The sequence below is a fragment of the Branchiostoma lanceolatum genome, chromosome 14 (assembly GCF_035083965.1).
Source record: "Branchiostoma lanceolatum isolate klBraLanc5 chromosome 14, klBraLanc5.hap2, whole genome shotgun sequence".
In the NCBI taxonomy this organism is placed as follows: domain Eukaryota; kingdom Metazoa; phylum Chordata; class Leptocardii; order Amphioxiformes; family Branchiostomatidae; genus Branchiostoma; species Branchiostoma lanceolatum.
Window position 1 is genome coordinate 8,834,293 of NC_089735.1, and position 13,869 is coordinate 8,848,161.

General features: G+C 40.3%; 1 protein-coding gene and 1 long non-coding RNA gene across 3 annotated transcripts in view; one reads left to right on the forward strand and one right to left on the reverse strand.

Annotated features, from left to right (window-relative positions):
* Nucleotides 1–12,046, forward strand: part of LOC136448165 (uncharacterized) — an 82,364-nt gene extending 70,318 nt beyond the window's left edge. For both annotated transcript variants that reach the window (XR_010757839.1, XR_010757840.1), the window contains exon 4: nt 11,217–12,046. This is a non-coding gene — a long non-coding RNA (uncharacterized lncRNA). The remainder of the gene's footprint in view (nt 1–11,216) is intronic.
* Nucleotides 7,485–11,371, reverse strand: LOC136448163 (synaptotagmin-15-like). Its single transcript, XM_066447342.1, has 6 exons — nt 11,176–11,371; nt 10,091–10,237; nt 9,578–9,734; nt 8,923–9,268; nt 8,498–8,621; nt 7,485–8,253 (listed from the first exon to the last, which is right to left on the reverse strand). The coding sequence occupies exons 1-6, from the start codon at nt 11,369–11,371 to the stop codon at nt 7,946–7,948; spliced, it is 1,278 nt and encodes a 425-aa protein (XP_066303439.1). The 3' UTR covers nt 7,485–7,945.
* Nucleotides 12,047–13,869: the final 1,823 nt, after the last annotated feature.

Here is a 13,869-nt window from a genome sequence, read left to right on the forward strand (position 1 = left end):
CCAGCGAAGGTAGAAGAGCTTCATCATTATGCATTACTGACGGGCAATATCTACCGACATTGTTTATGATCAATCATCCGATTTATAAGGACATATCGCATATTTACTGCATGTAATATCTTCACAATCTTACATCATTTCGAGAAGACCACAAAGCTCAATGACACTATCTCCCAAACCAAATACCCGTGCCTGTTTAAGATAGTGCTTGAGGCCAGGATACCCGGCAAGACGTTGGGAGTTGCCCAAGACGTTATTGCAGGACTTCGATGATTTAAGAACCCTCCCTTGAGAAAGACATGCCGGCGAGTATCTCTTTACCTAAGTAAGCTTCGACACACATCATCATCGATCCACGGCTTATGGAGGATTTCCAGACGAGACCCTGTCCACGGGGAAGTTTTATGGAAATGTGTGTAGGGCGGATGTTCGAAAGTAATAATGCGATATGAGCAAGGTTGTGTCTGGTCAACTACGTCTGAAGGTCGTCTTTAACCCTATTTAGACCGGGGGACTTGGGGACTTCTGGCACGGGGACGGACGCTATAAGAAAGTAACATGGGATCAATGATCATCAATCTTTTGATATCAACCTTGTACATCATGCATAATTGGCATCTTTTGTATTTCAACATCATCAATACCTGTCCACTTATTTACGCTTGATTTCCATTCGTTAGTAGCAAACTGCCGACAACTCTGCTTCGCTTCCCGAGGAGAAAAAAAGCTACTCCCGTATAGTACCGCAATCATACCACCCGTCATTTAATCTGCCTGCACTTCACTTAATATGGCACATCTCCAAATGCACCATACTCGTAATGTCAACAAAATGGGTCTTTATTTAGAGTCCATCAATCACAGGTAAAAGCCGCCAGACTGCGTCAGAAACGTCTTATCTGAAATTAGCCCCGGAGATTTAATCCTTATCGCGAAGCCGTCAGACTGTGCAGCTCATAAGCGGTATAGCCGAAGCCATGGCGCCATGTCACACATCCATGGGATCTTTCCTACATGGTATTTGTCCTGGGCCATTCCAGTTTTTACGACGTAACATCAATAGAGAAGCCATTATTGGAGAATTGGGCTAGAATTCGAATCTCTCCATGATCTACTTCCTCTTCCACCAGAAGCTCTTTTGACCAAGCGTCTTACATCTTTGGGACATCAATATGTAAAATATCCATACAAGTGAGTAAATCTTTCAGTCGGAGGACAAAACTAGAGAAGATGAATTATTTTGAATACCGTAAATACAGAAATATTCTCGGGGATTTAATTTTGCGGTAGGGAGAAAATAGAGTGTTTGTGGTGGTTGCGTTTGAAACAATAGTAGTGCTACAGCCACACAGTGATGCTTTTCGCAGTGGTTTTAAGTTCGCGGTAAAGAGATCACCGCGAAAACAGCGAACATAAAACCACCGCAAACCTTCTGCATTTACAGTAATTAGCTTTATCGTATCAGTAGCAGCAATATGATATCTATAGAATAAAGGACATCAGGTGGGAAGTAATGTAATATTTCTGACTTGTTTAGATAATTAAATAGATAACTTTATCGCACAACAATGGTACAACTACAAGGTACATAGTATGGCATTCACTGGTACATAGATAACATTCTATTAGGCTAACCAATTTATCTAATACAATATTATGTAGTAGTCTATCTTATACAATCTGGTGAAATAGTCTAACTTGTACAATATGGTGTAGTAGTATGGGATGACAATGGGATTTAACAATCATTGGAGGAGTTTCTTTGATATATTTCCCAATGTATACCATGCATGGCTTTGCCTCGATGAGCTAATACTTTCGTATTAAGATATTACAGTTGTACCTACATGTATATAGCAGTGTTTTTACTTTCAATGAAATGTCACGAGTATCCGAGCACCGGACAATGAGCCGACAATATCTAGTAGGTTCAAATGGTGGAAGTTCGAACCCTGCGGGAGGGGTTGCATTTGCCCTTTCAGATGAGGGCGTAAAGCCGGTGGTGCTAGCCTCAGGCGTCAAATCTCTACACGTAAAAGAACCCAACACACTTATTGACAAGATCCGACGTGCTTGGCTATAAACTCGAGTCGAAGCGAAGCTGCATATCTCTACCACTAGCTTTCTGAAGAAAAAAAAGCTTCACCTCAATTGAGTATGACTGCGTTTATTTAGTGCTTTGCATTAACCCAACTATCTTAGTCATAATTACAGGCTGATGTCCACTAAGCGCCTGTCTTAACCAAGACTCGTACTCGTACATGTATGTCTTTCATTTCTCCTCTGCTGTTTTTTCTCATCAACGCGTACTTCCGCCGCGAGCCGTGACTTATAAATCCTCTGCAGCATAATCCGGTATTACAGATGAGACGAGATTATGCCGGAGATGACGGCAGTGACGTGGTATGTTCATCCTTCATCGCTCGGCTACAACCACTATCACACTCTCTAATGAGGCGTGCCGCGGCATCTATCTGCCGTCAATGTATCATCACTGCACGCTTCCTGTTGGACATCAATCTGGCAGTTTAAGATTACCAATATGTTACAAAACAAGGACATTTATTCACAGGCTTCTTTGACGACTTCTTTCAAACTATCTCATATATTAGGATCGTTAAAATTTAATAGAGCAGTCATGAAAGAAAAGCTTACTTGTGTTGGTACGATACTTTTTTTACTATTATTCGTCACAACGGAATAGCAAGAGATGATAAACACCCATTGAACCAGGACGGAGGTAGGTATCGACTTCCGATCACCTTTGACCCACTTCTGACGTCATGCATCCCGAAGACCATTGCGCGTCAGGAAAGTTTGTTAAAATTCCCGATAAAGACCGATGGAAATTTGATGAAACATTTTTGTTTTGTGGTAAGTATAGAGTGAATTTAGGGCTAAATGAAAACAAGATAGGAGCTTTCGACGCAGTTAACCATGGAGTGTAGAAACTAGAATATCGTTGTAAATTTGTGATTAGTTTATTAGTCATTTGACTGGAAGTAGCAGTGTTTCAATCTTTTCAGCCTTCACGACAACAAGGCGCTTACTGTCAATTTTTCCAACAGGCGTTTGCCCTTGATGGATGATAATCACCTTATTAACTTTCTGAACGGATTATCTAACGTTGTTGTCATGACGACCCTTTCTGGGAGATACTAAGAGTGACCCTCGAGACTCGACGTTACTCTGATACAACATCAAGCGCGCCTTGCTTTCTTAAAATCTCTGGACTGACGTCTTTGTGTACCATGAGATTTGATGGAAAATGCACTTCAAAACTTGGGAAGACAGTAATGTTATACCGTTTTAGCCTGGAGGGAACGAACCGTCATTAAAAGGCGAGCAGATCAACAGATGATTTGCAATTATCCTGTTTTGATGTTTCGTAATAACGTCGCAGATCTCTGCCTTCTGAAGCGCCGACTGCAAGCAGGGATCATTTGCCAGCCTGTCTGCCTGCACATCAAAGTCAATCCATTAAAGACGAAAGCCATATCATTGTCTTTGTGTCCTGTTGTGTAAAAGGATTCAGTTCGAATTTCAATAAGCCGATAGCGAAGGTGGGGTAATCTCTAAGCAGATACTGTAAATGCAGAAATGTTCGTGAGGATTTAATTTCGCGGTAGCGTTTTAAACAATATTAACACTACAGCACACAATGGAATTTGCCTTTTCGTGTTGGTTTTAAGTTCGCGGTAAAGAGTTTTTTAATCATAAAACCACCGCGAACATTTCTGCATTTACAGTATTCTGCAGGAACAAAATCGCAACTCCGGTTGCCCATATGGATACTAGATCTGCTTGGAGATTATGTATAACCATCCTTCGGCATAACACACCAGCTTCGTAGGCATAGTGCGAAGCTGATAACATTACAGCTGACACACATAACCTTTGTACATCAAACAGCAAGCGTTAAAGGGTATCTAGCAAAGATACCCTTTCACTTTACGATAGCTCTAGGAATTTTTTTAACACTCCAATCCTGGATTCCTGTTCTTTCCTAAGCTGGTATATATATAAGTCATCTTGCAGTAAGTTGTACAGCATGCATAGTCAGTACTAAGTACTATTGGTACACTTCAATAATGTTGCTGTGGTTTGTGTGTGCATGATTTCTTAACCCCTGTCTTTTAAACGGCTGTAACACCCAGGTACGTGACACCTAGATGTTTAGAGACCCGTGGACTGTGGTCTGTTTTAATGTTGTGAGATAATAATCGTTTTGATTGGAAAATGTTTCAAAGCTTTTCAATGCTTCTGGAATGTGGAAAATGAACGAACATGCAGTTTTAACCATGTTGAACCAAATTTTTCATCATTTCTGTTTTCCTGTTTTAAGTTTTTTACTTAAATGTTTGACCGCTAATTACTTAATCTAAGATGTCACTGAAATGTATATATGACAATTGATAATAATGAAGATGAGACATTAATACTGTTATCATGTTGAATGTATAGTTCTTGTATTGGTTTTAGACGGATACACAAAGAGCTGAATCTTATTTCAGCTGTTACTACATTGATTTTAACCAAGCCATATAAATGTTGATGATGAAAATATTTTCTGATCCATTCCTCTATCTGCCTCTCTAATCGTGAAACTGTTATGTCCAACTTAAGTCTACGCCACATTTGAGCAGCTTGTGAAATATCCTCGATTTGAAGCCTTGGTGTCTTTAATGGTATGGCCGTATGCACAGCTAACAAGTCTCATGAGATTTGACAGGGCGCTGGTGCCATTGGGTCAGACATGTTCCATTGGATATTTTTAAATCATAGTTTTTTTTAAACAGTGTATATCATTCATAGTCTACAGACCTGGCCAAAAGTAAATATGTACAACAAATATCTAGGACAATGACAGGGCAGGGATGAATTAAAAAAAAAATTATATTGCCGGTTCTGTAGCTACCACATCCAGGGGGTTTCTTCTCTATACCTTTCGGCTACCTCCATTTTGAATATTTTTCGATTTCTGAGCCCGGTTGAGTTTTCCTGCGAATATCAAGATCAAAGACTATGTGCCATTCTCAAAAGATATAGCTAGGATATTTTGTAACCATTATGGTATTCTTTATATTCTTATTGTTAATGGAAAGTCTTCTCCAAAAGCTTTTTATAATGTGCATTTAGGTTTACAAAAGTTTGCAGGATTCGGAAACTTATGTAAGCCTCCGCTTTACCCTTCAAGTCATCATGATCTCCCAAAATTGCAAACATTTTAACATTGAAGATATACAGTTGTGCTCAAAATAGAGTCTACACAAAATATTTGAAGCCTCTGTTAAATGATTATATGCATGTGGGTCACTAGATACATTTTCGCGGAAAACAGCATGAATAAAGTGCGATTCATAACCTCACTGTCCAACAAAGTCGATTGAAACTCATTGCTTAAATGGGCAACTGGATGGCAAACCTTGATTTACCTTTATTATGGTACAAGGACGTGCCCAACAATTTCCAAAGGTGCACGCTGTGACGTTTGTGCCGTGACCCAACACAATTTACGTTCGCATAACTCACGTCTTTTTCTGAGGTACCGTTTGATGTTGAAGTTGGGGAGGGCACTGCGGTAGCACGAAGTCAGACAGGTTCAATTGGGTATTCATAAATCATATTGTGTAGTCTGCAGACTCGGGCAAAAGTCTACAACAAATGTCTAAGGAACTGGCAGGGCAGAAACGTGGATATTCTTTGGCTCGTATTTACTACACAACTAAGGGATTTCGTCTGCCCACGTTTGTAATCTTTTGGTTACCTTTTTCATAGCTTCATAACCTCTACTACTCCTTACCACATTTTTTGGTGTTTATGAAAATTTTAGTGTATGTTAACCAAGCTCAGACTGTCCCAGAATCGCGCTTGACAGAAATATTGTAAATGCAGAAATTTTCGCGGGGATTTGATTTCGCGGTAGGGAGAAAATGGAATGTTCGCGGTGGTTTTGAGTTCGCGTTTGAAACAATGGTAGTGCTACAGTCACAGAATGGTACGGCTTTTTGCGGTTGTTTAAAGTCCGCGAAAACTGCGAATATAAAACCACCGCGAACATTTTTGCATTTACAGTACGATGAATTCTAGACAAAAATATATCTACACCCCCTGGATGAAGGCACAACGTTGTAAATCACATACTAGTACTAGTAAGAGTACATTTTAGGTAATTGTCAATATAACCGTGGAAGCATGAGAGTCTTTGCACAAAGGCTGCGTACAAATCCTTCCCTTACATGCTTAGGAAAACTGACTTTATCATTACGTCGGTTGCTTGCTGAAATCTTGTTGAAAGCAATTCCGGCCTGCAGGACGTAAAAGCCATGCGTCAGAGCCACACGTTACATGTAAGTCAATCACGCTGCTTTACCAAGGAATTTGTGGGCCATCTCCTTTGATGAACTTGATGCCTTTTGAAACAAACTTGACGGGAAAAGGCGGCGGTATCCATTGCGATGATTGACATGGGTAGTTCTGTACACCACTAATGTCATTACCACAAACTATGGTGGTTGGGTACGCGTACATGTTTACTTGATTGGCGTGTGTTTATCTATAAAACTGAATACCTTATATCTCAAAGAGAAAGACCTCGAACTTTTAACGACGTCAACGGGGCATGTCAGTGGATTCGAACCCAGGAACTCTAGGTTCTTGACCAACACACGGCCATTACTAGTAATATCTTAGCACAAGACTTAACCTTCGCGAATATACCCGCAGAACTACAATACCTCGTGTGTGTGTGTGTGCGTTCATGTTAAAACGATTAATGTTACTCTCATTTTCCGTCGGCAAACTGTCATTTCTTTTAACAATTCCCTCTTGCGCTTCCCATAAAGAACCGTGTTTCTGGATTGACCCTCATAATTAAGAAAATATCTCTCTACACAAAACCCTTTGATAGACAAGCTTCTACCGTCAGGTCCCTAGGCTTTACAACTGAACCAAGGATGATTGGCAGGAAATTAGTTTGCCCTGTCCTCGTCGGGAATATTTTGTAGATAACGTCATTATTAGCTTTAGCTCAGGAAAGTAGAGGCATGGTGTGTGTGTGGGGGGGGGGGGGGCTAGGTTTAATCTACCACTCCCGACGATAGAGATACCTGTTTATCAACTGTTAAAAAAATAGAACCGTGTCAGATTTGCGGCATACAAAAAATATACAAAACTGTAGTGTACTTCTTCGAACGGGTAGAAGGGGTAATAATGTGTGTGTTGGAAAGGTCGCTGTAATTTTTTTTCTAAACTGAAGAGTGTATTTGTAGCGGGCGAAAATTGACTAACGGATGCACAGTGTTGAATTGTGGATGTGGATGGAAGATACTGGGTATTTGGGACTACCCTACTATGATGACAACCGACTATCCCGACTTACAAAGAATAAATGACATGGAAAATACATAATTGTGAGAACACAGACAAAAAGAGTGTCAAAAACTACTTCCCAATAAATTATTGCTTAAGTCAAGTCAAGTCAATTCAATTCAAGTCAAAGCCTTTATTTAGTAGGCTCCTCAATTGACCACATGACCTGGAGTTGTCACAAAATGTAATAAATTATCATTTCTGAAAACTCTGACCTTTACTTCGTGTTACTCTGGCAACTCAAGTCCTGTCACTCTCTTATGCGAACGGGACAAGCATATGGAAAATACCTAATGCGGAAACACAGACAGACAAACAATGGATGTTTGTAAGAGTAAAGAACACGTCATTGTCAGAGCACAGTCACAGACAATCACACCATTTGTAAGATATTGCTCTTTTCTTCTTGACACGCAACACTACTAGTAACTGTTGTGCTAGTTTTAATAACACATCTGTGTTATTCCTGTCCTTGGCAAATCCTTGACATGTGCAGTTCCATCTTTTGCCGCATGGCGTTTTCGATATAGATTATAGAAGCTATTGATACATGCACAAGATTCTATGCCCTGCATCATAGATAAAGAGGATGCCATTGCTTTTTTGCCTCGCGTGATTTCACCATCTTGCCCCAGTGAGTCAAACTTTCCCCTTGTGCGTAGAAAAAAGGACCGACCACCATTCGGCCTATGACTGCATCAGAACGCAAAAAAGTCCTCTGCATGACAGTGATCACCAAGCTGGTGTCCTCTAAGTAGGAATATGGCACCACGAAGGACAGAGACTGGTTGAAAACCGGTTTAGACGTATTCTCCACCACCTCTGTCCGTTTGGTCTTGACCTTGTCACTCCCACACATCAAGGTCACCTTGGCGTAGGTGTCTGTCAAAAACAAGATGGCGGACAGTAAGTAAATCTCTCTCTCGGATTAGTAAAATTGATGTTGCTAGATTCATAAATAGTCATGATTAGCATGTTCACAATACCTCGATGACAAAATCGAAAGGATAATGTAAAGATAACAGTAGACAGTAAACAGTTTGTAGGAATCCTGGAAAATGTGCTAATCAATGACCAACTATAATCTGGTCATAAGAAATTCAAATTGCAGGGTATACGTACGTACCTATGGAAGTCACTGATTTGTCGAATATCTTTAGGTGTCTGCATCTGTTGACAACCACGGATAGCCGGTCCAGAGAGGGAAGGTAGGCTAGAGACAGCAGGACTTCTCCAAGGTTGCCAGTTATCTATCAAAAAGAAGGAAAACAACGCTATTTCGAAGTTTGACACGCAATGCAGTCTCCTGAAATTTCACGTTGATTTATTTCCTGATCACTATCACAATTTTCAATCTGGTTATGGGAATGGTATATAGAGCCTTAGTTAACTTCAGATCATACACATGCAAGTGCCTTCCATATCCTCCATTTTCTTTCAGGAATAGCTTACAACTCGTATGTCCGATAACTACTCTCATCCTTGTGCAATTTGTACCGGATCTGCGTTTGGGTATGATGATTCCTTTGGTTGGATGAATCAGTTCTTTACCTTACTTCTTTTCGTGATCGGTGCTTTGACTGTGTTTCTTCCGGAGAGGTCCTGGTCAGCCAATGGGAAGAGAGCATGGCCAATGACGTTATATTTATGAGTCCTGTTATAGTCGTACACAGAAATGCGGAGCACACACTTGAGTAGGTCCTGCGCATGCTCCATGACCTTCTCCAATGGGAACGCGAATTCGTCCTCGAAGCAGGGATTGCACGTATTTCGGATGACCTTTGACCTGAAATAGTGTTTTTCGTCAGGTAAAAGACAGATGAAGGCCATTGGGTCGTACAGTTTATTGTCTCCTTTTCTTGGCAGGTCACTTATTCTCTGCAAACGTAAAACGAGCCTGAAACAAAATGTTGAAAATTCGTTGTTAACTTGTACACAACAAAGTGTCACATGAACATTGTTGACAGATTGTAGTCGACATATTCTACGTAGTAAGTTGCGTCTATGTATTACTACTCAATCAAAGCTCTAAACGTTTCACTGAACAAAAATTAGTTCAATCCTTGAAATGTTTCATTTTCTTCTTAGTTTATTCAAAGAGAAGTCATGTTGACCTCACCAGAGTGCAGTTAATGAATTATGAAGTTGACAATTACAGCTCAATATTGATCCTACTACAGAGATTTAAAAAATCTAAAAATCTTACCTTTCTGTGATGGCGTCGTAGTGTATTTTGGACCAGACTGTGCCGAACATTTCCTCTTTGACTTCATCTGCGCTTCCCTGTCGAACATGAGCTATTTTAAGCTGGGACACTTTCCTATCCTTCTCTGGGGTCTCGTACAACGCCGGGTCTAAAGAACCTGGGGACAATAATAAGAATGTGAAACGTTTGCCCTACATTTTTTTAAATATCTTTATTCTCACATTTGCCGCCAGATGTGCAAATGTTAGTTGTGACAGGTCGTTCGGTGTAATTAACCAGCTGCTGCCACGCCACGTGCCTGCGAAGACACAAATATCTGGATGCAGATCACAGTGCTACATCAAAGTTTTCATCCCTGAGGCGTCGCCAAAATGGAACTCTCCTAACGCAAGTAAAGCGGGGAAGGAGTCGGAAAATGATACATAAAGCATGAAAATGTTACTCAATTTCTGCGCTATATCTAAATGTATCTTACAGATATAGGCCCCGGCTCAGTACTTTTCACTAACTTACCCAGAGGTTGAACCGTCACAGGCTTGTGGCGTACTTCGGGCAACATCGGGTTTACTCGGAAAGGTTCGTACGTCACGTTGTCAAGGGAGATCCCGGACCCATTACTCTCTATGGATATGGCGTCGACTTCGTCATGATATTCCGTTTCTGGACAACAACACATACCATATGGGTGAACATGATATAGGATAATGTCTAACAATACAAACTAAGCAAAACCTTGTCAGACAGAAACGTTGAGAACGCTCATAGTGGTTCAGAGATTAAATGCCGAACGGTAATACGTGTAATGATCATATGGCTTCTGTCTATTGGTACATTTTCCTTGGCATGTGTGTACTTCTGGTGTGGTTGACTGTAGAAAAATGCTGCTATAATCCGATAGCGGTATCGTTTGGGGCTGCATTTACTGCAGCGCGACGTAGCGGTCGGAAGTAGAACTGCAAATATTGGGTTGTTCTCAAGTTGGTTATAGAAACAGGAAGTTTCCAGAAAATTTGTTCTAGTCAAATGGTTTGTTTTCTATTTTGTACAGAAATGGTGGATGAATATTATTTTCTGATTGAATGTCCAAAATATGATCATGATGTTATGCATGATACATTATGGACTCTGTAAACTTCTGTACCAGAATGTATGTCAATAGATAATTATAAAAGTACCACATTTTACTATATACTGATATGTGATAATTATTACATTGTGAATAAAGGACGGAACATGATATAATTCTTAAGTGTTAGAAATTGCACCATACACTGTATAAGTGTATTAGTCTCATCAAGTACTACTAAGATTCTTGTAGAGTGGATTTGCTTATCATCATGATTGGTGTTAGGTAAAACTTTATACTGCTTTGTATCATATACCATTATCAATGTCAATGATCATCTTGATAAAGTTATTTTCATTATTTTTTTCTTTCATTTAGTTTTGCACTATTTGTCATAAATCATGTATAACTGATTGTTCCTCGCAACTATGTATCGTGCTAAATGATTTATTGCACTCTATAATTCTAAAGTCAAATTATCATATTTTGTTCGTAATTTTACAACGCCTTATTGGTATTCACGATCACTTACTTGGTTGTACTGACATGACACGGTTTCCTCCGGGTACCCAGAATTCAATAGAAGAGGATCTTCTCACGGGGCGCCTCCTGCCGTCCCGCGGTGTAGTTGCAGGTGTACTCTCCACACTGCGCATCTCCAGCGTGTCAAACTCGTCCGGAGGTTTGTATTCAGGACAGCAACAACAACACAGTCTGCGAAGCGCCATGGCAATTCTGTCAAGAAGAGTACAGTGTGTTTTGGCGGGAAACTAAGCAAATTTACCGACAGGCAGCCTATATCTGGGGCATGCTACTGGTAAACACTTTAGGCGCGTTGGAGGCCATGCTAATGATAAAAGTTGCTACCTTGACCCTGGGTCAACACAGTAGTTCGTATTTTTGTGAATAGAAGGTACACCGTAAAGTATACATATCTTACTTAGGAACTCGACAATATATGGGAATGAAGAACACACCAAAACAAGGCATATGTTTAATGGGGTAAGAGATTAAACTTGCTTTTTTGGCACGACTGTTTACTGGCATATTTGTCTTATTGCCCCTCTGTCTGGCGTTTTTAGGGCAATCGCAACGGTCTCTGAAAAAATGAAATAGTCTTGCGAACAGAAGCAAACTTAAGCAAACTTTGTCTACACAGCTGTTAATACCCTTCTCACCTCTTGACCGCTTTTTTTTTTACAAATATTGTGTTAGCTATTTATAGGAATTGATGAATGGCTTGTTGACAGAAATATGGCTTGAAGTGGAACACACACATTTTATCATAACGCATTTTGAACAGTTTTCTACGTACGTGGTTTACTCGTTAGAAACAAGTGTTTAGTGTATGTATTACCGTGTTTGTCCGCCCGGTTAGCATTAAAAGGTCATTAGACGCAGTTTGCCAATCCTGTCGAGGTTTTAGTTTGCAAACATGGCGTAGTCAGTGGACCGGAGTTTGTTTTAGACGAGGAATGTTCGCGCCATTAAAGCAAGGTGTGGTAGGTGCCATGTACATGACCTTTACAATGTGACACCTCGTATTTTTCGGCGGATATAGCCCTACCCCCGATATTTATCGCCAAGTAACAGTTTCCGTGTATTTTGGCACAGTGTTTCTATCATTGATCATACAGGCGACCGAGGAATCCGTTTTCTTGTAATCTCAATTCTGTTTATGCATGCTGTGTGCAGTAAACAAGCGGGGAAAGCGCTGAAAATATCTCTGTCGTCACATTGTCTTTATGTTAGGAAACACAAACTTCTGATAGACTAAGGGATGGCCTTGTACAATTCTTACAATTCAACCTTTAAGCAATGACAAAAATCGTCTGGAACTGTCTGCTAGAGGGGGGGGGGGATACAATCTCCAATTGGAGAGCAATATCTGTATGAAAAGCTGACTTAATGTTAATCCCACTTCTGCATATTGACGAAAAGACATCCGGTGCTAGTGAAAATGAAACAAACAGTGTGATGTCATGTAGATAAAGATGGAAACACAACATGAAAATAGGGGTGGTGAGAACGTCCTAACCACAATTTTGTTCTTCACTTTTAGATCTAATATTTCTTTCACAATTAATGGAATCAAAGCTATTTCTTTTATACATACTCGTATTGTGTATCCAAGTTATCCCTCTAGACAAAATTCACGGACAGCAAAGTACGTTATCGGGGTCTTACACAGAAACACAAACAGACAATAAAACCTTAATAAGCTCCATCTAATAAATCACCCCGTACAATGAGGTCCTTGTTCACATTGTAATAAACGATTGTATTGTCTAGGGTTCGGTCACAGTTGTCGTGCGATTGTCGTACGATAACAAACTGAGGACATTTCTGGGATAGTCGTGCATGTGTCTCTTACAAGAACCAGAACGGATCTGTCTTTGATTCCTGTTGTGTTGGCGGTTAGTTCTAAAACAACCTGCTGGAAAATCCCACAACATCAAAATCCTACGTTTCTCTAGTCTTCTCCTCCTTGTTGCGATGATATATTCTATTTCACCAAGTGAAGACTAGGGAAATACCGTGGTAACTGGAATACTTTGTTGGATATTATATGATTTCTTGAATTGATTTGCTGAATGTAACTTAATGTACAGTTGTGTTATTTTGAATAAATTAAAAAAAATCCTACGAAGAAAGGGACCGCGCCGTTAGCGACAGGTCTTCACAATTAACACGAGGGTTCTCCGTAACAAGCTGCTAATACTTAGCCCATGTTGTACAAACATTGGATATGTAGACTTGGAAACACACCCATTGAGACATGTGCACTGAACGATAAAAATATCCCCACGGCTTGACCCATTGACCTCTCTGGCGCAAACAATGGCGTCTCGCGGGTGTGCAGACTTGTTGGAGATGTTTGAAAAAACTTGGTTTATTATATCGATTCTGAAGCAATAAAGAACAAACCACTGTGAACTGTATAGAATGAAATGAAATGTAGATACCTTCAGTGATTTTCTCTCTTGAGCGTGCCTTCTTGTGGTAAGAGCTTCAGCGGGTGTTGAGAAAATCCAGAGAAAGTTTATGCTCTTGAAGTGTTATTTCCTAGATTACGTAGTCGCGCCCTTCCTACTCGTTGAAAAGAATGTCAACCGCTCCCAATTCAAGGTAACACGGATGTGGTATCACACTGGTGGTGATGTCGACGTCCGGGAGTCCCTCATACACATGGAGAGGTAGGAATGATACAAACACGCTTAGTTCT

What these genes read in the sequence shown, in the direction of transcription:
- LOC136448163 (XM_066447342.1), bottom strand. Translation starts at nt 11,371, where the DNA reads ATGGCGCTTCGCAGACTGTGTTGTTGTTGCTGTCCTGAATACAAACCT. An exon ending in TGTCATGTCAGTACAACCAA is followed by an intron (nt 10,238 to 11,175) that starts GTAAGTGATCGT and finishes GTTGTTGTCCAG; the next exon opens with AAACGGAATATCATGACGAA. An exon ending in TACGACGCCATCACAGAAAG is followed by an intron (nt 9,269 to 9,577) that starts GTAAGATTTTTA and finishes ATTTTGTTTCAG; the next exon opens with GCTCGTTTTACGTTTGCAGA.